Here is a 27489-nt window from a genome sequence, read left to right as displayed (position 1 = left end):
GGAAACTTTTGGACTCTTATATCAAATGATCACCCTTTGTTTAGAAGTAATGCCCATCCATACACTCTTCGTTCATGATAATCGCATCTTTTACATGCAGCATAATCTTGTACATGATCCCGGCGTATTTGGAGATAATAGGCCGTTCGTCGCCTAAGGTGTTGCTGTGACACTATTCAGCCAAGATTTATTTAAAGACTAGAGAGGAGAGGCTTTTAGCAAGATGGTAGAGTTCGATATCAAGAGTTTGCAAATAAATTCCCTCGAAACGCGAGCCACCCGCCGCCACAGAATTTGTTGTGTCACCACTTCCTGATTGTTGTCATCACAAAGGGCATTGCCCTGGCAGCATGCCTTAAATCATTTGCTAGTACAAGCCAGTTTGGGTACTTTTCGCCAAACACTTTCATTTTCACTTTGAAAATCACGTCACGTTCAGGCCTTCAATTTGATTTTGCGGCCTCCCCGAGGAGAAGTTGCGCACAGAGCGGAGAAGAAGGAAAGAGAACGCAGCAACACAGATATCCAACTTTCTCTTGTGAATGAGAAGGCTTTTTTGCTAGGATATTCTGGAGATAAACCCATTTCTCAGAATAGCGGTACTGAAAATATTAGCACGCCAAAATCCGCACTTTCAATTTTGATTAGGGCAGGTATTTTTGTTTATATATCTATGTATTTATTCTATGAGCTCACAGGCTTTATTTTGAAATCATGGATGGGCTTCAATAAAGTTACCTTGAGCTCTGATTTGTAAAGCCAGCAATCAAGTTTTAATCGTTAGTCTTTGCGGGGTATTTTGACGTTTTGTTCCTGGTGAAAGCGATACAGTAAAAACATCTAAGAAAACTGAAATGGGTTACCATATTTTCCGGTGTATAAGGTGCCCCCAAAAGCCTTGATTTCCTTCAAAAGATAACTCTGCGCCTTATACTCACACAACGGGTCTCGCAATTACTGTCAGCAGCCACTGACTCCATTTCCCCCCACCATAGAAGAAGTCATGCATCCCCCCAGCCTCTAGTGTAGCGTCTTATAATGTGTTGTGCCTTGTGCTTGTAAAACTTTTATATATTCATATATTATATTTGGAAAGCTGTTTTCATTCATTGGGGGTGCGATTTATACTCCGGTGCGCCTCATACATGGGAAAATACGGTACCATAGTAATCCTGTTATGATTTATTGTCAATTTTTAAGCATCCACAACATGCCATGTGTCAATCAATCCCAAAGACGTATTTTTGTCATTTCAGACACGACACATTCAATCCTCATTGAAATATGTTTTTTTCTAGGATTCAGGGAGGGGGGGTCTGGAAATGGCTGAGGTGTCACCGAATGAGTTAATTTGAACCTTCAGCCTCACTCGCTGAAGCCTCGCTTGTGATTTATATCCCACCTGCTCTGTTAGCTTTGAGCAGGCTCTGAATTCAAAATATTTAAACGTGGCGACAGCTGGACCCACTTACATCACGTACCGTACAGGCCGCCTTTAGAAATCTTGACACACGGTTTGACACTCCTTCCTCCTCTGTCCCCATTTTTTTATGTCACGTTGAAGCCATGCTAATTTATACTCTTCGCAAAACCACAATGTATCACAGTACGTGAAATATCTTGTTGGATTTAATTAAAGGAAGAATAAGAAAATCAATACTCTATCTTTAGGAAGGCAAAGGCTAACCCACAGAGTCTAATGGACATGTCAGTAGCACCTTAGGGGGTCCCCGAACCCGGGGACGTTATCTCCTCACCACACACCATTTAGCCTGTAATGGAGCTGAATTGATTCTTCACAGTCAAATGGCATCCAACTACATTTGTGCGTTGTTACCTGGATTGCGATGACCAACATTACTCACACTGTACATGCTGAAACCTCTCTTGGGAGGGGATGGGGGAAATAAAAACTGAAAGTGGCATATCAACTCAAAATAACCTCTTGTGCTTTATTAGAGCGCTCGTTCCATGTCAGAATTCTTGTCACACTGCAACTGTTTTGCCATCAGCCAAAAAAAGAGATCTGGGCTTCGATTCACTGCCGCGCTTTAATTGGAGGGGATGTCAACATCTCCGACTTTCAATGAACGCACCATAATTCCACAGTTGCTGTTCAATTAGCGCCTTCGTGTCTTTTCATCGTAGCAAACCAAAAAATGGCAAGTGCATGTGTGTGTGTTTGTGTGTGTATATATATAATATAATGCAGATGGATTGTTTGAGGCCCCGCTGTTGGCAGGTACAAGTAGCTCAACTTTAACGAGATTGACTTGGAACAAAGTGTTTGGATACACACACACGACGCGCAGGCGTATGAGGGAAGTTGAGTGTGTCATTTTATAATGTGACGGCTTCCTCCTCTCTTCCGCACGGTGACATTTGCTATTATCTGCGTCTCCACATGAAGTGGCTGCGTGGCGCCCGCACTCAATTCCAAAGAACAGAAGATATCTGTTCTTCAGTTGGTTAGCAGGTTCATCGCGTCAGTTGTTAAAAGTTTGTTTACCCTCAGTTAACTGCAGTAATAGAAATTTCGAAATTAATCGTGGTGTTCATTAATCGCGATAATGTCGCCAGTGATTGGTTGGGCGCCGGAAAAGCCAGATGAGCCCGAATGGAAATTCTTGACATTTCCGCAGAAAACACAGCGTTTGTTTTCCTGCTCTTAGCAGTTAACGAGTTAATCATACAAGATTAATATTTAGTCTCTGAAACAGAGCTGGGAAATCCGTGTTGAGAATTACACATTTTGTCTTTGTGTGTCTGTGAGTGGTGCGCCAAATGCGCAAATGTGTCTCCATCGAGGTTGTAAGACAAGAGTGTCAAACTCATTTTTTTTCAGCGGGCCTCATTGTAGTTACGATTTCTTCTCGTATTCTAATGAAGACATTAGAATGTTTCATCCCCTCAACATATTACATACAACAAATTACGCACAACAAATTGATGAATGAATGTTTTCGAATCTGAATAATGACTGCTATTGTGGTTTACATGAAACAACAACAGTTGTACTTTATTTGAAGTAGTTAACAATGTATTTGTTATTTTATTTTATTTTTTTTATCTTTGATGACTGGTGTTTAATCATCAGAGGCTCTTCACTTTGCGACCTTGAAAAGTGATTACATGGTCATTTTCTTGGACTGTGTGGCGCTGGAATGCTCCGAAATGGGTGAATGAAGGAAATCACCGTCCAGTTTGTGAGTGGGAAATGAGGATTAGAACATGGCAAAAAGCTCCAAAATGATTGTAATGTGGTCTGGCCTCATTAAATTGATTTGTAGGGCAGATTTACACGTTTTTAATTTAATTCGTAGTTTTTCGAAAATTTTTATTTTCGAAAGTTTTTGGGCAGAGGGCTGAGGTTGCCTCACTTTTCTTCCCTGGCTGTCAAGTTATGACTTTACCATATTTTCCGGTGTATAAGGCGCACCTAAAAGCCTTGATTTATTTCAAAAGATGACCCTGCACCTTATACTGTATGCAGGTGCGCCTTATGTGAAGTCATATTGAGCCACAACTACTGTTAGCGACTCCATTTCCCCCTGTAAAAGTAGTGCGTAACCCCAGCCTCTACTGTAGCGCCTTATGATGTGGTGTGCCTTATATTTGGAAACCTTTTATATATCATATTTGTCGATGAGAAGGTTTCTTCAGCCGTCATCTGAAGAAACCTTCTCATCGATGGACCACTCCTGTACGACTGAGAGCTTACACAGACGTATATCATATTTGGAAAATCTTTTTAATTCATTGAAAGTGCGCCTTATAGTTCAGTGCACCTTATATCCGAAAAATGTTTGAAAATACACCATTCATTGGGGGTGCGCCTTATACTCCAGAAATCACGGTATACAGCAGTCTTTCACATCTGTGTATGTTATTGCCAAAGACGTATTCCACATACATCATAGTTCACTTGCTTTTATCAGTGAAAAGTAAAAAACGACTATGGCTTTCTCGCTTTAGCGGTTATTGCACAATAATGCTCCTCACTACTGAGCGACACATGATAAATGAACTCTGTTACCCGAATGCCACAAAAGTATTAAAGGACAACCGCCCTCACTTTTTTGTTTCTTAACTGACATCAGAAAAACGTTTTATAGCATCTAAAACACCCAAAAGACGCAGTATGATATTTTTATTCAAATGCAAAACGCCAATAAAAATGACTTAAAGTGTCCAAAATCTGCAAAAAATTGAGCTGTGAATTGGCTATTTTCAGAAAGTCCCGCCCCCGGTTCATGACATCACGCTAAGACGTCTTGCATTGCTGGAGAATCAAAACAATGGCTTCAGATTCGGAGAATATGCTTTCTTGTTACACATCCAGTTATGAATATGATTCAAATAGTTCTGAAGGGGAAAGCATCCATGTTTGCAATCGATTAAAGAATTTATTCCGTGCCATTTTGAGGCAACATTGAGGGGAAATGTCTCACCGAAAAAGAGGCACAAAATGCCGACCTCCTGTGGTCACCTCCGTTTCCAGAGGCTGATAAATTCCTGATATGGAGTTTGGACGCCCTCTTCTGGTGGCTTTAGGGTGCAACACGAGGTCCCCAGACCAAACAAGTACAGCAAAATACATTGACGTGATGGAAGTACCGCTACAATGCGTCTTTTTTTTGGGTCAGGGGCGTTCGTTTAGTGGGTGGTAGGTGGAATCTTATTAAAATACGCTCAGTCAAGTCATTTGAAGCCATTTTACAAATTATGGACACAACTTGTCCAGAGACGTCGGTTGTCCTTTAAATGAATTGACAAAGACAAAAACAAAGCACATGCTCGCTGCGGTTATCGTTTTGTTTTGATTCGCTCTCTCAACAGACCACAGTCGTTCGAGTCCTGTTTCGGTTTAAAAAAAATATCACCCAGCATTTCCTTCCCAAAACCACTTTTTCATTTATAGTTTTACTAATCTTTCTCATTTCCATGTGCTAAGGTAAACTTGGTCTCTGCGAGCTTGTGTTTGGCAGACAGCTTCTTCGCAAGCACCCTTAGAGCTTGTCTATGTGCTCGCTCCATTCCTGCCCGCATTTTATTGCTTTTAAGAGGACAGCTTTGTTTATATGCAAGCCTGTGTGTGTGTGTGTGTGTGTGTGTGTGTGTGTGTGTGTGTGTGTGTGTGTGTGTGTGTGTGTGTGTGTGTGTGTGTGTGTGTGTGTGTGTGTGTGTGTGTGTGTGTGTGTGTGTGTGTGTGTGTGTGTGTGTGTGTGCGTGCGTGTGCGTGCGCGTGTGTGTGTGACTTTTCATAGTGGTATCTCTTGCTTTTGCTGATGTTAACTAAACTGGCTTTATTTTCCCCACACACCCCACCCCCCTTTCCTAATTTTTTCAACATGAATAGTCGTAGTCACCGTAAAAATGAAACAATCATGTTGTTCAAATTCTCCTCAGACCATAAAAACTACGTGGCAAAGTCAACTTCATCCCGCCTCCTCATTTCTCGACGATTGTTACTTTGAGCAAGAAGGGAACAATTACAACCCTTGTTAAAGGTCAAAGGTCTCGCCTGACGACGGGAAAGAGAGGGATCGGTTTCCCGACACGCTGCCACCGCCCGACATTTGAACCCTGACCGCGAATGGTCACCTGAGGCAGGTTTTTTTGGAGCGGCGATCTTCAATAACGAGCCTGCGGCGGTTGTGGCGCAGGAAAGGAGTGGTGCTCCATTGATTATTGTCTTTGTGTTTTAATATTTGTTGATGATGAAACAGTGGGACATAATGGATGACGTACTAATCTAAGTCCAGTAACTCTTGACCATAAGTTTGGGTATATATAGCCTGACCTTGACTGACATTTGATGAGGGGGTGGTGGAAAAAAAACAGAGAACTTCTTCGACTAGGGACATGCCTAAGCGTGTTTGGATAAGTTTGAAATGGAAGGACTTGACTGTCCATAATAGTGTCCCTCCCCCCACCGTTCATTTCTGGAAGTACAGGCTCATTTGGCTCTACGGTCAGAGTCCAAAGCGATAAACGGCGTGGGCCGCGTCCAAGCTTGGCATAGACTGATGAATGGAGCACTACAGCTGTGAGGACTCGCTCGATTATTACACGGCGTGATATTACAGGCCAGCTGAGCACAAGGCCGGAATATGTCAGGAATGTACTCGGAGAAACAGCCAACCCCCTCGGCAAGCGCGCCCCCCGCCAGCGCTTCTGCGAACAGCAATGCGTACAAACCTCCGGCCTTTTTTATTTTTTAAATAACCACACACTTTGAGTGTTGATGCCCCCCACCCACACGCGCTCACCATCTTGCTCAACATGTCAGGATGTTTCACAAGTTTGAGCCTGCATGTCGGCGATTAGCGGCGCCCGCACTTGTGTGTATTTGAATTGCAAGTAAGAAAATGTTAACTGTCACTTGTACTCTTTGGCATTTGACTCAGCGTGATTCAGACTTGAGCTTCGTTTTACTCCCTGGTGCTTACTCCTCTCTTTGTTACTGCCTTATTTCCTGGATATGATAGTTGTCCATGTTAAGATCTTTGTTACAGCTTCAGCTATTGTTAAAGCGCTATATAAATAAATATGTATTGTATTGTCAAAAAAAGGTACACCCTAACACCGACAAAGTTGTCTCAGTTCTTGCGGTCTCCAAGGAGTCACCATGGCGATGGCAGAATGAAACCACAGCCTGTGGGAGAGGAGGGGTTTTTTTTTCTCCCTGTGTGCACGTCCTACAGACCCAGTAGCGCTTTATTCCCCCCGGGGACTCAAAATTTGTCTCCATAGGCCAATGGGAGGACATTGAGTCCAACTCAATTTGGGTCCGCTTTGAAGAATCGTCTTCGGCGTGCGATTATCTGTGTGAATAATCCCGGCAAAGCATAAAAACCCAAAATGAGGCATCCGAGCATCAAACATTTACTTCTGAAGAGTAACTACAATTGCTATGTGAGAGAAAAGGGGCAAGGAAGGCCTTTCACAAGCGCGTTGTGGCAGACAGACGGCGAATAACAGGAAGTATGACATAAACACTTTTTTTCTGCTAATTCATGAAAGATCTGATGATGATGGAATTAGGAAACCGAGATAAGGGAAGGCAAAGAGGAATGAGAGCAGTGCTGAAGAAGTCCTTTCATGTTCACCCCCCGCCCCTGTTTCTTTGTTTGGTCTTCCTGGACCACGCGAAATTATGAAAGTTTGAGGAATATGTTACTGTAATATATCCATTTTTTTCTTAATTTGACAGCAACGACTAGACAAATGTATTCCTTTTTCTCAGTAATCTGGCCACACTTCGCTGTAAATTTCAAGGTCGCAATTCATTGAACGAGAATCACAAATTTCCCCATTATAATTTCCCTTCAGGCCCAACAGGAGAAAAATTGAATGAATAAAAACACAGATGACATTCCTAGATTAAGATACACCGCAAACAACTGGAGATGATGGGACACAGAAAGAAGGGGAATTACCGGGTTTTGTAGCTTTCAGTGAAAAATTGCCAGAGTTCACAGTTTGCATTCCTTTGGGAGAGTGATATGTGAGTGTATGTGGGAGTGTATGTGACATGTCGTATTTCGACCACGTGAAAAATTAAAATTATAAATGGAAGTGTTTGTGTCAGCTCCCCCCAAAAATGTGTGGATACAGTGCGCAAACCGTTAACTCATTCAGTACCAGACAATGTGAAAATGGGTCCACTCTGGTGCCAGGGTTTTTGTCATTTTCACTCAATTTGCAGGATATTGAGTTTTAGGACTGCATAAACATTCAATGCAACGTAAGAACCGTGAGACTCTTTTCTTTCATCAGAAAAAAAAGTTTACGCCGATCTTATTTGTCTCAAGAGTTATCTTCAATGGAAGTGGGGGTGGTTGTACAAAAGGCAAATGCTACCCCCTCGTGGGAGGGAAAAACATTGCCTGAGGTCTGACCAGCGCCTTATCAGCACCCCCCAGCAAGACAAACCAAAACCAGCAAAAAATTGTGAATAGCGCTCCATCTGGAGCACCACATCATTCACTGTCATTCCCGAATGAATTCCGGAATGGCAGTGAATGAGTTAATGTCATCCCAAAACTGTCTTTAATTCACTTTTCACTGAAAAAATATTAGGGAATTATATAAATTATATATATCTTAATTATGTTATTCTATATATATATATATATATATATATATATATATATATATATATATATATATATATATATATATATATATATATATATATATATACAGTAAAGTCTTGCTATATCTATATCGATAGTCCCGGTTATATCGATACTATTTCTATGCACGCACGGAGAAAATTACATGCAAACAGGGTCGGATATATCGATAGTCCCGGTTATATCGATATTTTTTCAGACTCCCTTGGATATCGATATAACGAGACTTTACTGTATATATATATATATATATATATATATATATATATATATATATATATATATATATATATATATATATATATATATATATATATATATATATTGTGTGTGGATACTTCGTTTTAAAAATGTCAGTAAAATATCTGTCCTTCCCATACTGATACAATTTGAATCACAAAAAGGTTGAATGGAGCAACAATTGATTTTTTTTCTCTGTCCGGCAAAGCCACGAAATCCCCAGCAAGTCCGCCGACCTGTGTGAGCCGCAGACTCACCGAGAGCAGCATACTTGACTCACCGCAACCCCCCTGCTCAAATTGCTCCCAGCAATGACACAATGACGTAAAGCCAGCACATATCAACATCCATTTCCTCAAATATAACTTTTTTATTTGTTTGTTTATTTACTTAAGGAGGTGGAGATTCTGGACATCAGCACCATCAGGGATACCAGAACAGGAAAGTACGCCAAGCAACCCAAGGTAGGTTTGTGTCTCTGTGCGTGTCTGTGCATCCATGTGTGTGTGTCTCAGTGTCATCTCCTGCTGCTGACAAATTCATGCCACTCAAGTGTGACTTTCCCACCGAATGCATATGAGCGTGCCATGTGCGCATCACTCCTCTCCGCCGATGTTGGTGACAAAGCACTAATGAGCCTCGGCGCAGATGGAGCAGGAAATGACATGACCGGTGGCGGAAGACCTCGAGTCATCGGCGCAACACGTATCCCATGTCAACCGTCGTCGTGAAAGCAATCTGGTGGATTGATTTGCTTGCGAGAGATGGGCGACAGCTTAGACGTTGTTTTTGTAAAAAAAAAAAAAAAAAAAAAAAAAAAAAAAAACGTTTAAAATTGTGTGTGTGTGTGTGTGTGTGTATATAGTATATATGTATGGACAGATAGATAGATTTTTTTTTTCTTTTTACTAAATAAATTTGGGGCTCACGTGTGCTTCAGGACCCCAAGGTACGAGATTTGCTCGGCTTTGGGAAAGGTGACAATGTGGAGGGGAAGCTGGTCACCGTCGTCCACGGCAACGACCTGGTCAACATCTCGTTCCTCAACTTTCAAGCCATGCAGGAAGACACGGCCAAGGTAGCCAGGGCAATCCACTCTCCGTTCCCGTCATCCATCTTTCACTCCTTCAAGCCTGCCCTCATTCCATCCTTCCTTATTTCCTTCCTTCCCCACCGATCATAACAGTGTTGACATTGGAACTTTTCTCCTCAGGTTTGGACTGATGAACTCTTCACGTTGGCCACAAATATACTCTCCCAGAATGCGTCACGGAATACGTTCCTCTTCAAAGCGTAAGAGCTGACATGTTATATCTGAAGAGTGTGACTTGGACTAACGCACCAGTTTTTTTCTCTTTGGTGGATGACTTTGTCAGGTACAACAAATTAAAGCTGCAGGTGAACCAGGAAGGCAAGATCCCAGTGAAGAAGTGAGTGATGAGATCAATGCAGTCTTCATATTATTTTTTGGCATAAATATTATCCCGATATATATATATATATACAGTGAGACCTCAATCAACTTACAAACTTAATTGGTTCCCAGACACAGTGTGTAAGGTGAAAAGTGTGTATCTCCAAAAAAAAATCCCATAGGAAACCATTAAAATTGGAATAATCCGTTCCCGGGTTTGGATTGGATGGATTGGATTGGATTGGATTTGCCTTTATTAGTCTCACAGTGGAGAAATTTACATTTCACAGCAGCAAAGTGATGAAAGGAAAGGGTATGAAAGGGTTTCCATAAAATATACTTATAATAAATGTGCTATTGTATTGTAATGAAAGAAATACACTGCATTGTATCATAGTCACTTTATTTGCATTTGTGATGGTCATTGATGGCTTGATGGAATGGCGTTGGAGGTGGAAGGTCAAGCGGAATTGCTATTTGGAAAGAGAGGCACATTACATGAGAACTGTAATTAAAGAAATAAACTGTGCTGTAAAATAAAGTTTTATTTACCTTTTTGATGGTCGTTGATGGCTTATGGAAGGAGAGTCACCTTCCATAAGGACTGTTGATAACATAACCTCTGGTGCTGTTCGGTCGTGTACTTCCGCCGAAGATCACTCCGTCAGCCGTGGTGGGTGGGTATTATGAAAATAGTGCTTATTATAAGGTTTAATTTTCAGAAATATGAAGTTTGTAAGACGAAAAGTTTGTAAGATAAGGTGTCTGTAAGTTGAGGTCTCACTGTGTGTGTGTGTGTGTGTGTGTGTGTGTGTGTGTGTGTGTGTGTGTGTGTGTGTGTGTGTGTGTGTGTGTGTGTGTGTGTGTGTATATATATATATATATATATATATATATATATATATATATATATATATATATATATATATATATATATATATATATAGATATATAGATATTAAACAAGCATCAGAAGCTCAATGAGCCTTGTGCACTTGGCCTCTCTGTCTTGCAGTTTCTACAGGATGTTTTCAGACAAAAAGCGAGTGGAGACGGCTTTGGAGCAGTGCGGGCTTGTCAACAACAAGGTAAAATGCCACCGATGTGCACGAGTGAGTCGATCGTGTCGCTACTCGCTGGGAAAAGACGTGGGTCAGCGTCCTTCTTCCTTGTGTGCGTTTTACACAACAATTATAGCTCATTCAATCCAACAACTTTCCTTTTTTCAGCAAAAACAAAAAACACTTTTCTCTGAATGGGTTATGCCACAGCATATTCTCACGGGCCTTTTCTTTTGAAGATGCTGCGCTTGTGGGTTGTCTGTGTTTCTTCTTTTCCCATTGGTTGCCCCTTAATTTTTTTTCACAGGAAGTCACAAGATTTGAAGTATCAGGAGCCCAACTTGTAAATCAGCACTTGTTATTGCTGTTGTCCTGTGGCTGCTTACACAGAACAGATTACATGTACCACTTTGGGTGTATTTCGTGTCTTTATCTTCTCCTTAATGATATTCCTTGGATTAGCTTGAATTATTGTTTTTTTTTTTCCTTTTCCATCTCCGCAGTCAAATGGATTGAAGCCAGATGATTTCACATGGGAGGCCTTTCAGAAGTTTCTCAACAGTCTGTGCCTGCGGTCTGAGATACAAAGCATTTTTGTGGAAAGGCAAGTGACATGCAAGTTGCCGTGCATTGCGTTCTTTTCTTTTTCTTTTAACATGCTTGTGTTTTGTGCTGCAGTGGCTCCAAAGGGAAACCTTTCAACTCTCTGGACCAGCTAACCGACTTCATCAACCGTCAGCAGCGTGACTCCCGCCTAAATGAAGTGCTCTACCCGCCGCTCAAAAGAGAGCAGGTCCGACAAATCATGGAGAAATATGAGACCAATATCAGCCAGCTGGAGAGAGGTCAGCGTCCTCCACTCAAGGGTTGCACGTTTGCGGCAAAATCCACAAAGCAGACTGGCGGAACTGTGTCTCGCCGACAGACCAGATCAGTTTGCAGGCCTTCACTAGTTATCTGGGAGGGGAGGAGAACAGCATTGTGCCCCCGGAAAGGCTGGATGTCATCGACGACATGACGCAACCGCTATCGCACTACTTCATCAACTCCTCGCATAACACATACCTCACAGGTAATGAGCTCCCACAAGTTTGGAGCCGCCATTTTGTGTCAGCGTAACTCTCACCGTTCCCTATCGGGTGCCTCCAGTGGGTCAGCTGACCGGCTTGTCATCAGTGGAGATGTACCGGCAGGTTCTGCTCACCGGCTGCCGTTGTGTGGAACTGGACTGCTGGAAGGGTCGACCGCAGGATGAGGAGCCCTACATCACGCACGGCTTCACCATGACCACCGAAATCCCGTTCAAGGTGCGTGAGGCAACTTTTCACGCGCCGAAGAAATGCAGGATGTGTTCATATAACGTCATGATTATTGTAGGAGGTCATCGAAGCCATCGCCGAAAGCGCTTTCAAGACCTCGCCATACCCAGTCATCCTGTCCTTTGAAAACCACGTTGATTCGTAAGTGGTAAAGAACAAAAATGTGTGATGAAAACAGAGCATAACCCAGTTGAAGTTGGTTGTCAAACTAAACGTCAAACAAAGTGATACCCACCTGGTGTATTTGAAACAACCACACGTTTGCTTTGTGTACTATCATGTAGCTTAATGCTCACAAACAACGCAAGCGAGCCAACAGGTAGCATTGGCGTTGCAGTTTTCTAACTCATTCACTGTCAGACGTGCAAAAATGTGTCCACTCCAGTGCCAGGGATTTTGTCATTTTCACTCAAATTGCAGGACCCAGAGACTATTAAATTTTAGGACTACATAAACATTCAATGCAGCGTAAGAAATCTTAGACCCTCTTCTTTCATCAGAAAAATAATAGTTAATTTCTAAGATATATGGGTCTGGAGTTATCTGAGCTTGAAATGGGGACGGCTGTACAAAAGATACATGCTGAGCCCTCGTGGAAGGGAAAAAACATTGCCAGAGGTCTGATCAATGCTTTATTAGCACCCCACCGCAAGAAACACAAACACATTCGGGAATTGTGCTACATGTCATGCTTTTAAATTCCAGAATAAATTTGGGAATGGCAGTTAAAGGACAACCGACGCCTCCAGACAAGTTGTGTCCATAATTTGTAAAATGGCTTCAAATGACTTCTACTGAGCGTATTTTACAAAGACTCTACCGCATATAGCTATATTTTAAGTTTTAAGACTCGCGCTGAATATTCAGGGAGTCTTGTTTTTGAGATGGTGACGAGTTCTGACGTCACGGAAGGAACGCCCCTGACCGAGAAAGGACACACAATGCATTTTGCGGTGCTTTGTTTGGTCTGAAAACGTTGTGTTGATCCGTGTTGATGGCGAAATTAGAAGGAAAACACATAAATAACGCGATGGTGAATCGTTGTGTGTTGCACCAGACAACTATTTGATATTCGCTGACACAAATTCCAAGCAGACAAATCAGCCCATTTCCAACGGAGCTCTGGCGCCATCTTCTGCATTTTCTTGGACGCTACACATCAGTCTTGATGCCACAAAATGACCCGGAAGAACTTCTTTAATCGATTGCAAACATTTATGCTTTCCTCTTCAGAACTATTTGAATCATATCCATCACTGGATGCGTAACAAGAAAGCATCTTCTCCGAATCTGAAGCCATTATTTTGATTCTCGAGCAAGGCAAGACGTCTTGGTGTGACGTCACGAACTGTGGGTGGGACTTTCTGAAAATGCCCAATTCGCAGCTCAAAACAAAAGACAACAAAAAAGTCATTTTTGTTGGTGTTTTGCATTTGACTAAAAATATCAGCCTGCGTGCTTTGGGTATTTTAGATGCTATAAAACGTTTTTCTGATGTCAGTTAGGAAACAAAAAAAGGTGTCGGTTGTCCTTTAAGAAACAGTTTTTTTAAGCCAAACAATGGAATGACACATGGGCACAGATGGAATTTGACATACACGAGTTTGAAATCTGTCCAGTCCCATGCAGTACAAATAGCATTTTTCGTTTTATTTTGTCAGGGCTAAGCAGCAAGCCAAGATGGCGGAGTATTGTCGGACCATATTTGGAGATGCCTTGCTCATTGACCCACTGGAAAAATATCCAGTAAGCCTACTGCCACGTCTTTTTCACATCCTTTCTGTTGTATGTAAATGAGCCTGTACTTCCATCTTTTCTTGCCCGTCAACGAAAGCTTATCCCAGGGCAGCTGCTGCCCTCGCCGCAAGAGATGCTGGGCAAGATTCTCATCAAAAACAAAAAGAAGCATCATCACCACCGGCCCTCGAGCGGCGGCAGCATACGACGGCGCGATCCGGAAGAGCAATCTTCGCCAAACACTGGTACTGAAGACGGGGAAATGATCTCATCGGTTCACATACATTGAGTGGGTAGACATGCTCATGTTTTAATGGTCCGTTTGTGTGCGTGTGTAGACTGCCCTCTGCTGGAGGGCGAACAGCTGTCCAACGCGGAGGAAAAGCTCGCTGAGAGGATGGCCAAAGAGTCTGATCCTCGCAAGTCCCTCGGTAGGTCAAAGAGGCGATCAGAGCTCAACAGAGTGGTGCCTCTACTTACAAACGTCTCTTCAGACGAAAATTTCAAATTGCAAAACGCCTCAACAAGAAAATAGTAACTCTTGTTATGAAATTTCTTGATACAAACGATTTTTTAAACTATATACAGTAGCATGGGTTGCTACTTGTAGATCCGGGTTTTCCTGCACGCATCATCGTAACAGCTGCTCTGCCATTGGCTGTTACTGAGCATTATCCTGGCATTTCATTGGTTAAGAGGGACCTTCACGTGTACTTAATGGAAAACTGTCAATAGATAGATATGTGTCTTGACCAGTGGTTCTTAATCTTGTTGGAGGCACCGAACCCCACCAGTTTCTTATGCTCATTGACCGAACCCTTGTTCCAATGACTGTGCCTACAAGCTGCAGTCTCGACTGATGGGTGGACCTCTGTGGCGGAGCATCCACCGAACCCCTGAGACCGACTCACCAAACCCCTTGGGTTCGATCGAAGCATTCTCATCAATTGCCAACAATAGTTTTACGGAAATGTGAATCACCCAGAAAAAGTTTTCATGATTTAATGGTAGCAAAAAATATATATATATTTTTTTACATGATACACAATTATCTTTTATTGTACAATATTTGCAAATTTCTCCATTGTGGGACGAATAAAGGTTTTCTGATTCCGATCTAATTGTAACACGTATTTGTTACATATTCTAATGAATTTTTATGCTTTAGAAAGCATTTGTCAGAATATTTTTTGGGGACGAGCAGGGGTCTTGGAACGGGTTAGGGCACTGACATGGAAAACGCATCTCTACTTACTAAATTTATTCCAGAACCAATTTCGTAAGTAGAGGTACTACAGTATCAGATTTTGAATGATTGTTGTCAAATCAGATTATTTATTTGGTCACTTCTCAGGAGGCGAGGGAGACAGTGAGGAGGAGGAGGAAGACGAACCCGTGACCGAATTGAAAAAGGCCAACTCGGATGAGGTATTAACCAAAACACCAGTTCGCTTTAAATTTTGGGGCGAATGGACGGATTTGTCACCTCTTAAAGGGTACGGCCAGCAGTGAGGTCAACGCCACAGAGGAGATGTCCACACTGGTCAACTACATCGAACCGGTCAAATTTAAGAGCTTTGAATTGACCACCAGTAAGTGACATGGCGAAATTATGTTTACCAACGTTTGGGGAAGTCTTACTCGCTAACATTACCGACATACACTGATGTATCTTTTTATTTCAGAGCGGAGGAAGTTCTTTGAAATGTCGTCATTTGTGGAAACCAAAGGCATGGACACCCTAAAAAGCTCCCCGAGCAAGTTTGTTGAGTATCCTTTTGATGATTGGCACTGGAGCGTTCCATACGTTGTACTTTTTTTAAATTCCAAACTAACATTATTTGAAAGCTTAAAGGACAACCGACATCTCTTTTTTGTTTCTTATCTGACATCAGAAAAACGTTTTATAGCATCTAAAATACCCAAAACACACAGTATGATATTTTTAGTCAAATGCAAAACACCAATAAAAATGACTTAGTGTCCAAAATTTGCAAAAAAAAATGAATCCGGAAGTGGCCAGTTTCAGAAAGTCCCGACCCCTTGTTTGTGATGTCACCCCAAGACGTCTTGCCTTGCTGGAGAATCAAAACAATGGCTTCAGATTCGGAGAATATGCTTTCTTGTTACTCATCCAGTTATGAATATGATTCAAATAGTTCTGAAGTAGAAAGCATACATGTTTGCAATCGATTAAAGAATTTATTCCGTGTCATTTTGTGGCATCAGGGGTGGGAAATGTCGCACCCAAAAAAGGCAGAAAATGGTGACAAGGCCGTGTAAGGAATTAATCAGCCGGTTTCCACAGGCTAATTAATTCCTTACACGGAGATTTGTCGCCCTCTTCTGCCTCTTTTTGGTCCTACATGAAGTTTACAGACCAGACGTGATGGAAGGACTGCTACAATGTGTCCTTTTTTTGGTCAGGGGCGTTCCTTCAGTGACGTAGGGTGAGGACTCGTCACCAACTCGGAGGAATGTGGAGGAATCTGTAAAATACGATCAGTAGAAGTCATTTGAAGCCATTTTACAAATTATGGACACAACTTGTCCAGAGACATCGGTTGTCCTTTAAACGAGGACTAAAACCACGTCAAAATGTCCTCTTATATTTCAAATGATGTATCTGCTTGATAAACTGCAGTTTATGGTTGCTTCCAAGAGTATTAGACTGGCAATGTTGATTCATTGGTTTACTGTCAACATATTGGTTTCATTTTCTTTTGGCACACGCTCTGCATGGTGTCATCCGGTTAAGAATGTAGAGTTGTCACACATTGTCAAATAGATGCAGCTCAGATATTATAAAAACAAGCAGCCATTCTGGGTCTGGATGAAATAGGCTCCATGGCCATGTGTCGATATTTTTTCTGGCATCCAATAAATAACAAAATTAAGTTATTCACTGCCAGACAATGTGCAAAAAATGTGTCCACTCCAGTGGCAAGGTTTTTGTAATTTTCACTCAAATTGGAGGACCCACATAATATTGAGTTTTAGGACTACATAAACATTCAATGCAGCGGAAGAAACCTTAGACTGTCTTCTTTCATCAGAAAAAAAGAGTTCATTCGTAAGTTATATGGGTCTGGAGTTATCTGAGCTTGAAATGGGGGCGGCTGTACAAAAGGCAAATGCTGCCCCCTCGCGGAGGGGAAAACATTGCCAGAGGGCTGACCATTTATCGACACCCCCCCAACGCAAAAACAACAAAACCCGAATAAATTTGGGAATGGCAGTGAATGAGTTAACAATACACAGATTTCTTGTACCGTCCGTATAATGTGCATTAAGAACTTTTGAATTGGTGCCATGACCCGGATTGATCCTCATCAGAATAACGCGTCAAATACAATGTACTCTTGCCTGAAACATTTTTGAGTTTAGTTCCACTTTAACAGCACGACTCCAAGGTACAATAAGAACCAGCTGAGCCGAATTTATCCTAAAGGAACAAGGGTGGACAGCTCCAACTACATTCCGCAGCTCTTCTGGAACGTCGGCTGCCAGATGGTGGCGCTGAACTTTCAGACTCTCGGTGAGCATGTGACATGAGGAATGTAAACAAGGAAAAAAAACTTCTGCAGTCTTCTTCATCTCCATCTTGGTTCTCTCATAGATTTGGCCATGCAGCTCAACATGGGCGTGTTTGAGTACAACGGCCACAGTGGCTACTTGCTGAAGCCGGAGTTCATGAGGAGGACCGATAAGCACTTTGACCCTTTCACGGAGAACATAGTGGATGGAATAGTTGCCAACACAGTCAAAGTGAAGGTCAGGCCCAACTTGATATCAAAATCGGCCAAGTTTCCTTCAGTACTTAAATGCAACGTGTGTTTCTAAAACCCGTCAGGTGATTTCAGGGCAGTTCCTGAGCGATAAAAAGGTTGGCGTGTACGTAGAAGTGGACATATTTGGACTTCCTGCAGATACAAAACGGAAATACCGGACGAAAAACTCCAACGGTAACTCACTGGATCCGATTTGGGATGATGACGCCTTTGTCTTTAATAAGGTGAGAAAAATCTTTTTCCTCGACATCTTGTCAGTCTTATTTGGTTCTGCTCGCTCCCTCATACAAACACCTCATTCGTCAGGTGGTCCTACCAACGCTGGCATCGTTGAGGATCGCCGTGTTCGAAGAAAACGGCAAATTCATCGGACATCGCATTCTCCCCGTGTCAGCCATTCGACCAGGTCAGTGTGAGGGCATGTGGGGGACGGGTGGGCCATCTGAGAACAGTCTCTTATGAACTTGAAGCTTCAAATTTAATTGCGTCCTCTTCTTAGGTTACCACTACATCAACCTGAAGAATGAATTGAACCAGCCACTCCTGCTGCCGTCTTTGTTGGTGTACACTGAAGCCCAGGACTACATTCCCAATGAACTCCAAGGTGAAAAGTCCTTGAAAAAAATCACATTAATTCTTAATTGCTATCTTGAGTGTGTCGCAATTGTTGTTGTGAATAAATATGCCCTGTTTTATAATATGCCCCCTAAATCAACGTTAAACTGTTTTCCCCTCTGTACTTTTAAAATGAAAAAGACAGCGTAATGCTAATTATACGTAGCGATTGGGTGTACCTTTATTCGTCTCGCAGTGGAGAAATTTATATTTCACAGCAGCAAAGTTATGAAAGGAAGAGGAAAGGAAAGAAAGAAGGAGAAAAACAAAATACAAGAGCTGCTGGAAAGGCAGCCATTAGAGGGATCCGGAAAATTATGGCTACTGGAAATTATTTTTCAAAATTATTGGCCACCAGTGGACAACAGTCCAAATATTTACACTGAAATTATTCTGTTTTCATTTTAAATTACGTCTTCAGAGTACGCCGAGGCCCTGACCGATCCCAGGAAACATCTAGGGAAAAGAGAGACACAACTGGCTGTGCTCTTGGAAGAGAACTATGAGGTGGCTGCATGAATGCCTGTTTTATTTTGGGAGTTTTGGGCGCTTTTACCTACAAGTCCAACATCTCCTCCATAGCATTTCCCCAACCAACCTGGGGAAGGGGAGTCCAGGAGGGAATCTGAGGTCATCCAAGGGCGCCTTGCGTCACCTTTCCCCTCTCCTTTCCGACCCGACGAATGTCCCGATATCATCCAGCCAGGTAGTGACCGGTGCAAAATGTTTGAGCTTCACTCCTCCACACTTTTTAATTTGTTATTTTATTATTATTATTTTTTTGCCGCCGCGCGGTTTGCTTCCCCATCCTCCATTTCACGCGTCTGCTTCTCCCTCCTTCCTTTGTGCTCGTTTTGGTAGCACAAAGCCAAAAGGAAGACCTCATCGCTGCTGTTCTAGGAGGTAACACCATGCCGCCCCATCACTCTTGAAACGTGTGTCTGTCTCCATTCAGTTGCTACCCCTCGCTGTTCGACAAATACCCGGTGTTCACTTTTACTCACATTTCTCAGACGTGCAGGCGCAGTCGATAGAAGAGCTGAAGCAGACCAAGAGCTACTTGAAGCTCATTAAGAAGCAGGACAAAGATCTCAAAGAGTTACGAAAGAAACATCTGAAGAAGGTACACACATCCATTTTAACATCCAGTTTAATGCGGCGGTGGATGAATAGCACTGTTTTGTACAATTTGAAAAATGTGACATTTACAACCATGTCTGATTTGGGAGAGATTCAGAAACAGGAAGTGAATGAAGGTACAACTCAACTTTGCGTTTGCTTTATGTTAAAAATTAAAAATGGTTAGTGGGAGGTAATTTTTGACTGTCTTTTATCTTGCACCTGGATTTTTATATTTCTCAATTTAGAGTTGTGTATATAATTCTTTTTTTAACTGAACTATTTAGAGATGACTTGAGTCTGGTGTCATTTTTGTGTGTTTGGTGTTGGGCACTTGATAGATTTGAGTTCCTTTTACGGATGTTTATTTCACATCAACACGTCGCCTTAAACCGTCGAACAAAAAGTTCCGAATTTGACATTTACGACAATAGCTTAGCCCAGCCTCAATGCTAATCACGATAGACAAAGCAAAATAGTATTGGAGCCTACTTTCAAACAACGGCAAATTTCTCCCAGAGATAATCCTTACAGTCAAACGTGTGATGCTTCAACAAACTTTGATATGTATTTGATATTAACTTTAAATATTCAGTCTTGGATAAATATTCAGTCTTGGAGTAGGCGCACCAACGCCTACTTTGTAACACTGTGTGCGTGTGTGTTAGGTGTGGAATCTGAGTAAGGAGCAGAAAACTCGATGTACTCAGCTGGATTCTGATGTGCAAAGGAGGCGCAGCCAGATGGAGAAACACCTTAAACGCAGTGTCAAAAAGAAGTAAGGCTGTATAAAAGTGGCATAAAAGCAGCATGCCCGTAATGTTTTCCTTCTTCTTTAGCGAGCCCCAAGAGCCGGTGCAGCGAGAACTCACGGCCCTGGATCAGGAGCATGAGAAAAAGACGGTCCAGCTTAGGGAATGGCAGATGCAGGAACTACTGAAGCTGAGGCAACAGCTGCACTCGCTAGAGAGGAAGAAACAGCAAGCGTACCTGCAGGAGGTGCACAAGAATCCCTTTGGCCCAAAATGGACCAGTGGCTCACCTGCGAGTGCCGCTCACCCGCGTGTGCGCTTTGTATCTTTTCAGTCTTTCCAGAAGTTGAAGGAAACGGCGCATGATTGTCAAGCATCTCAACTCAAGAAGCTCAGGGAGATTTGCGAGAGGTACCCGTGGCCCGTTGGTGAGCGATTCACGACCGGCGCTCCAACTTTCCTTTCCTTTGATTTTTCCCTGCTCGAAGGGAGACGAAAGACCTGCAGAAAATCCTGGATAGGAAGCGGCAGAACAGCATCAGCGAAGCAAAGAGCCGGGACAAAGACAAGGCTGAGATGTAAGCCACGACTCATATATTCGTGCGGTTGTCATTTTTTTCATTTGTTTTGACATCCGACCGTTTTCTTCTTCCCTCACATCTGCAGAGAACTGAACGACATCAACAGGAAACACATCAATGAATCTGTCAGCTTAATACACAGGGTGAACACACTTGAATCAAACTCTGATCTCCATGTGGATGGATTTGATTGATTGAAGCCTTCCCATATGTATTTTCCTTCTCCGTCGCAGCTGGAGGAGGCACAGAAGAAGAGGCTGGAGAAGTTGAAGCTCAGGCAACGAGAGGTGCTGCAGCACATCGACGAGGAACTGCCGGCGGTGAGCGACTATCCATTCGGTTCATGTCAAGTGGTGCTTGCAAATTGTGTCATGTCGAGACGGCAAAAGTGCTCACGGTGTACTTGAGTCAAAGTACAATTGCTTGAAATTTAAAGAAAAAAATTGGCATACAAGTACTGATTCAACGGATTTTCTTTTGGCCACATTTTGTAAATTCTTTTGCTGTCAATTATATATAGTAAAGTCTCGTTATATCGATATTCAAGGGAGTCCGAAAAAATATCGATATAACCGGGACTATCGATATATCCGACCCTGTTTGCATGTAATTTTCTCCGTGCGTGCATAGAAATAGTATCGATATAACCGGGACTATCGATATATCCGATATCGATATAACGAGACTTTACTGTATATATAAAAAAAGTCAATTATTTTAAAAATGTAGTACAAGTACTGATTCAACTCATTTTCTTTTGTACAGATTTTGCTTTTTTTTTTGCTGTCAATTACAGTAAAGTCTCGTTATATCGATATCGTTTATATCGATAGTACTGCTTATTACGATACTATTTCTATAAACGCAAGGAGAAAATTTACATGCCGCAGGATCGGATATATCGATTGTCCGGTTATATCGATATTTTTTCCAACTCCCGTGAATATCGATATAATGAGACTTTACTGTATATATAAAAAAAAAAGTCGTACAAGTACTGATTCAACTCATTTTCTTTTGTAGAAATGTTGTAAACCTTTTTTTTCATTTGCTGTCAATTATTAGAAATAGTAGCACATGTCCTGATTAAATAATCTTATTGTACACATTTTCTAAACAAATATATATCTAAAGCTGTCGTAAAAGAACTGATTCAACTCGTTCTCTTTTGTACAAATTTTGCAAAAACAAAATTATTTGCTCTCAATTATATATATAAAAAAATTGTAGTATAAGTACTGATTTTACTCATTTTCGTTTGTACAAATTTTGTACATTTTTTGCTGTCAAGCATATAAAATATGTAGTACAAGTACTGATTCAATTCATTTTCCTTTGTAAAAAACTTTTTTACTGTCAATTATTTTAAAAATGTAGTACAAGTACTGATTCAACTCATTTTCTTTTATAGAAATTTTGTAAAAAAAAATTGCTGTCAATTATAAAAAAAATTATAGTATAAGTAGTGATTAAACTAATTTTCTTGTACAAATTGTGTCCAATTTTTTTTGCTATCAATTATATAAAAATCATCGTACAAATACTGATTCTTCTCATTTTCTTTTGTACACATTTTTTTTGCTGTCAATTATATAAAAATGTAGTACAGGTACTGATTCAACTAATTTTATTTTGTACAAATTTTGTATTTTTTTTTTTGAATTGCTGTCAATTATAAAAAAAAATGTATACAAGTAAGCTCATTTTGTTTTGTACACATTTTTTACATGTTTTTGCTCTCAATCCTTTGAAATATTGTAGTACCAGTACTGATTCAACTAATTTTCTTTTGTCCAATTTTTAATTTACTTTTAATTATTTAAAAAAATTGTAGTACAAGCACTGATTGAAGTCATTGACTATTGTACACATTTAATACTTTTATTTAAATTTGCTGTGAATTATAACTGTTTCAGCTTCAGGTTGAGCTGAATGGCAACCTGGATGCCGAGTATCTGCGCCTCCCGGAGGAAATCTGCCAGCACCTGCAGCTGGAGCTCCAAAACAAAGGTCTTAGCAGCAACGCCCTTTTCTCGCGCGCATCCAATAACAGCATCGCGAGCCCACCGGGCTCAGGCTCCGGTTCCAGCCCGCGCTCCAACTGCTCCACACCCAGCAACCCGTCGACACCTAATCGCAGCGCATGGTACCGGAGCATGGACAACGTCACGCCTTCTTTGGCGGACTCCGCGTCCTCGTCCTCCACGCCTATCCATTCAGAGTTGGAGATGTCCTTCACTTGAACTTATTGTTTGTACAAATGGGGGGTGGGTGTGATGATTGTAATGCGGGATAATAAGTAGATCATGTACTAATGATATTCCTTTTTTTTACGTGGTTCCTGTCCATAGAGTTCTGTTATTTTTTTACTTTTTCCTCAAAGAACATATCAAAATAATGAATAGCAAAAAAACAAACATGTTCCTACTTTTACAATGTGTTCGATTTTTCCTGGTAACCAGTGAGTGATTCAGATTTGTCAAAGTCAGCTTTATTGTCAAATATGCTAATATGCATAATTTGCTGTCACGTTTCAGTTTTTTTAACGACTTGTGGTACTGTAGAGTGGAAGGAAAAAAAATCCCACCAATACCCGCGATTGGAACCGCTTTGATTTATTTGTAGCTGTAATAGCGGCAGTCGGCCAACGTGTGGTGCTACAGCCTCGATAGTCTTTTTTTCCCCACTTTGCACTGAGCAGTCATCTCGACCGAAGAAGATCGTTTTTACGACACACTACCATTCTTTTTTTAAGCAAATTTTGTTGCACAAATATAACGGTACTTTAATTTATATTTTTTTAATTTCATTTTATCCACAAATTTCCGTCCCGCCCCTGCGTTCTTTCTTTCTTTCTGGCAAAATATTTTCCTATGGAATTGAAAGGGTTGATCGTTGTAAATATTCCCTGTGCGTATGTTGTTGGTTAGTTATGTGAATTTTACTACTGACTACAGGTGCTGGAGCGGGAGGTCTGGGGAGTTGACATGTTTATTTTATATTTTAGTTTTTTTTTCTTCTGATCTCTCCTTATCCTCCTTTCTCTGGAAGCACCCGGCTGCCTGTCTGTCTGAAACATGTTCTTTGTCAACTCTTACCTTTTATTTAAATGGCATTTTAACATCTTCTGCGTCCGTGTATTTTATTTTATTTTATTTTTTATTTCATTTTATTTTATTTTATTGACATTCGGAACAAGAATCGACCTCCACTTAAATATCAAACAGAGTAAAATTGGTTATTTCAATTCATGTTTTAAAATTCGTATTATTGACTGTGGCTAAACGATTTAGAAGACATTTTGACCTCAATCATACAATTGTGATTTAAATGTGATAAAAATACTTTTGCCATAATAACAGACAATAAATTAAACAATTATAACTGCCTTGGAGTATTCTACGATATTTAGATTTTTACACTGAATTGTAGGCAGATGAATATAAAAAACAGTCTCAAATGTATAGAAAAAAACAGTCACCTTAACCTAGCGGTGTAAACTTCCAAAACGCTTTGCCGTGTTCATTCTAGCAACTTTACAAAATTCTATTACACATATTTGCTAGACTTTTGAAGTAAACAGAAGTCAAATTATAGCAGTAACACAAATTTGTATTTCTATATAAAAAGTAAAGCCCTTTAAAAAAATGTAACCTTCAGCAATTTGAAAATTGCCTTTCATTACATGGAAATAATTTTTTTTAATTTATTTAATTGTTCATCCTTATGGAAACCTCACATTTGATCGATTTTGTGTTTCCACCATGGACCGGCCCAAGTAATTAGTCGTACACAAGGCCAAGTCATCATCTTTCTCAACGTCTGTGTGAGCTGTGGGTGGGTTTTCGAGAGGATGTGGAGAGGCGACACTTATTTTCAATGTGAAAAGACGAAGCGTCTGTTGCGCTGTCTGCTTCTTGCCTCTTACTGCGCTCTCTCATCACAGAGTAAGTCGAAGCAATGTTGAAAAGGAGACGCGGACTCTGCCTCATGACGGATTAGCATCACGGTCCACGTAGATTAGTATTTATTTTTTCAAAGTCCACAGTTTGATCATGTCTTGGCTGCCTACAGGTAATAGATCTACTTTGCATGTGAGCCAGAGTCCCGACATTGACGTCCTTGAGGGTCAGCTAGTCATTATCGGCTGCTGTTGGACAGGCAACTTCTCCAGAGTCAAAGTCAAGTGGCTGATAAACGAAACCCTCACAAGGGAAACTTTCTATCCTCAACAATCTGGAAAGAACCCAGGCATGTGTATGCCAAGAATGGACCAAGATCACAAAAGAGGACTCGGCCAGCTACGTGTGTGGCACACGTCCACGTGGACATTCCGTTTCTGGTGGAGAACAAAGGAAACGGTACAGTCATTAGAGGAACACCCCGATGGTCAAATTGCAATGGAGAAGGAGGTAGGTAAGCAAGGCTTAAGGCCACATTTGCTTGAATTTGTTGAGTATTTCCTTCAGAAAAGGGGCTTCTCACCTGCTACGTGTTGCGGGGAATTCCAAATGTCCTTTTTGGGTTCCACTCCGGATTTCTTTGGCTTCGGTGGCTTTGTTGGTGCTCTTAGCACCCGCCTGTGTCTACAAACTCAAACAAAGAAGAGGTCAGTTGAAAGAAAGAGGGGCGGGGGGAAATTTAGGATGTTACTTTTATTTGGATGTAATTTATTTGTCATCAATAGAGAGAGACAAAAGACAAATTATTTTAAATGATTTAAATATTTCAACTATTATAGATATTTTTTTAACTTGTTCACTGCCAGACGATGTGCAAATTGGGGCCACTCCAGTGCCAGGGTTTTTGTCATTTTCAGCCAAATTCCAGGCCCCACAGAATATTGACTTTTAGGACTATATAAACATTCAACACAACATTAGAAACCTTAGACCCTCTTCTTTCGTGAGAAAAACAGAGTTAATTCCTAAATGATATGGGTCTGGAGTATTATGAGCTTGAAATGAGGACGGCTGTCCAAAATACAATGCAATACATACATGTTTTAGTTTTTCGCACTTTTACAACAACTGAAGCTGGGAAAAAAGCATTAACATGGAAAAAAGGAAATGCTGCCCCTTGTGGAAGAGAAAAAACTTTGCCAAATGGTCTGGCCAGCGCTTTATCGCCACTCAAGCAAGAAAAACCCAAACTTGAACAAATTCGAGACTGGGGCTCTTCGTCATATTTTTAATTCCTGAATAAATCCGTGAATGAGTTAAAATATGAGTTTTATTTTCTTCACTTCAAAATGGCGTCGCAAGAGTGGCTGCCTTAAAAGCAGCTCCTGTATTTTGTTTTTGATGCTGTGAAATGTAAATTTCTTCACTGTAAAACAAATAAAAGCTAATCTAATTGACTATGTGTGTGTGTGTGTGTGTGTGTCTATATGTGTGTGTGTGAGAGAGAGAAACTAGGAGTCAGTAGGGTGATTTACGAGTTCCCCACTCGGACAACCGCGACATGGACAAATGCAACAGCTGCAGCTCCTCCGCAGGCTCGGCCCAGTGGGTGAGTCCACTCGGACTGTGGGGTGAAAGGTCAAGGCCCATGTCATGTGTGTGTGTGTGTGTGTGTGTGTGTGTGTGTGTGTGTGTGTGTGTGTGTGCGCGCGTGTGTGTGCGTGCGTTTGCGTGTGTGTGCGTGCGTTTGCGTGCGCGTGTGTGTGCGTGTGTGTGTGTGTGCGTGCGTGTGCATGTGCGTGTGTGTGTGCGTGCGTGTGCGTGTGTATTTATGTAGCCATGACTGTCAGGTCAGTGACAGGAAGTGGAAACGTCTGCCACATTTCAACCAGTTTCTCTTTGTCACCAAATTTCTTAGTTTAGTTTTTATTTGTGCAGCTGAATGAAAGGGAGATATTTGAAAATAAAGAAATATATATATATATATATATATATATATATATATATATATATATATATATATATATATATATATATATATATATATATATATATATATATATATATATATATATACAGTAAAGTCTCGTTATATCGATATCGGTTATATCGATAGTCCCGGTTATATCGATACTATTTTTATGCACGCACGGAGAAAATTACATGCGTGCAGGGTCGGATATATCGATAGTCCCGGTTATATCGATATTTTTTCGGACTCCCTTGAATATCGATATAACGAGACTTTACTATATATATATATATATATATATATATATATATATATATATATAATATATATATGCATTTCTGTATATATATATACAGTCAAACCTCGGTTGTCGAACATCTCGGTTCTCATCCAATTCGGTTTTCAACCAAAAATGTCATATTTTTTATGCCCCGGTATACAACCAAAATTTGGTTCTCAACCAAACTGAATGCATCTGAATGCATCACTCGACTACCCTCTGCTTCCTTATACGTCACTTCCTTAGATGTCACGTCTTCCTCATTGTGACCGACGCATTAATATTATTGTTGTTTTCTTTTTGCGAAAATGCTGACATATTTGGTTAAGATCTCCTGAAGAGTATGATTTTAAAGCAAGCAGAGGAGGGTTTGAAAAGTTAGTGTGCCCTGTGTTTGCCCAAAGACAGCTGGGATAGGTGCCAACACGCCCCGTGGCAGAAAGATAGAGATTTTTATGTACAGATGTTAATGTTGATGTTAAAAATTCGTCTAAATAAAAGCTTGTTTTTATAGAATTTTACACATGACCTGCTCTATTATTACGTTTTTATCCGTTTTATGCGA

The 27489-nt window shown here is 41.0% G+C and overlaps 1 protein-coding gene and 1 pseudogene across 2 annotated transcripts in view; both read left to right on the top strand.

Moving 5' to 3' along the window:
* plcb3 (phospholipase C, beta 3 (phosphatidylinositol-specific)) overlaps window positions 1–23895 on the top strand; it is a 33797-nt gene extending 9902 nt beyond the window's left edge. The window contains exons 3-34 of the mRNA XM_088990507.1: window positions 8777–8845; window positions 9322–9459; window positions 9595–9674; window positions 9758–9811; window positions 10811–10883; window positions 11360–11460; window positions 11535–11701; window positions 11782–11928; window positions 12006–12163; window positions 12234–12316; window positions 13837–13921; window positions 14010–14157; window positions 14251–14343; window positions 15267–15340; window positions 15408–15504; window positions 15598–15682; window positions 17326–17450; window positions 17532–17686; window positions 17766–17927; window positions 18010–18109; window positions 18203–18307; window positions 18740–18825; window positions 18901–19024; window positions 19180–19221; window positions 19332–19441; window positions 20106–20215; window positions 20277–20436; window positions 20524–20600; window positions 20678–20767; window positions 20856–20913; window positions 21004–21090; window positions 22687–23895. Of these exons, the coding sequence (XP_088846633.1) occupies window positions 8777–8845; window positions 9322–9459; window positions 9595–9674; window positions 9758–9811; window positions 10811–10883; window positions 11360–11460; window positions 11535–11701; window positions 11782–11928; window positions 12006–12163; window positions 12234–12316; window positions 13837–13921; window positions 14010–14157; window positions 14251–14343; window positions 15267–15340; window positions 15408–15504; window positions 15598–15682; window positions 17326–17450; window positions 17532–17686; window positions 17766–17927; window positions 18010–18109; window positions 18203–18307; window positions 18740–18825; window positions 18901–19024; window positions 19180–19221; window positions 19332–19441; window positions 20106–20215; window positions 20277–20436; window positions 20524–20600; window positions 20678–20767; window positions 20856–20913; window positions 21004–21090; window positions 22687–23013 (3570 nt within the window). The 3' untranslated portion in view covers window positions 23014–23895. The remainder of the gene's footprint in view (window positions 1–8776; window positions 8846–9321; window positions 9460–9594; window positions 9675–9757; window positions 9812–10810; window positions 10884–11359; window positions 11461–11534; window positions 11702–11781; window positions 11929–12005; window positions 12164–12233; window positions 12317–13836; window positions 13922–14009; window positions 14158–14250; window positions 14344–15266; window positions 15341–15407; window positions 15505–15597; window positions 15683–17325; window positions 17451–17531; window positions 17687–17765; window positions 17928–18009; window positions 18110–18202; window positions 18308–18739; window positions 18826–18900; window positions 19025–19179; window positions 19222–19331; window positions 19442–20105; window positions 20216–20276; window positions 20437–20523; window positions 20601–20677; window positions 20768–20855; window positions 20914–21003; window positions 21091–22686) is intronic.
* A 412-nt stretch (window positions 23896–24307) lies between these two features.
* On the top strand, window positions 24308–26330 carry LOC148902173 (uncharacterized; annotated as a pseudogene). The gene is made up of 4 exons (XR_016117994.1): window positions 24308–24717; window positions 24845–25183; window positions 25273–25379; window positions 26175–26330. The product of XR_016117994.1 is annotated as an uncharacterized LOC148902173 (transcript).
* Window positions 26331–27489: the final 1159 nt, after the last annotated feature.

This window comes from Hippocampus bargibanti, linkage group LG02 (assembly GCF_051943395.1).
Source record: "Hippocampus bargibanti isolate YZ-2025 linkage group LG02, ASM5194339v1, whole genome shotgun sequence".
Classification (NCBI taxonomy): domain Eukaryota; kingdom Metazoa; phylum Chordata; class Actinopteri; order Syngnathiformes; family Syngnathidae; genus Hippocampus; species Hippocampus bargibanti.
This window is presented reverse-complemented; position numbering and strand designations above follow the sequence as displayed.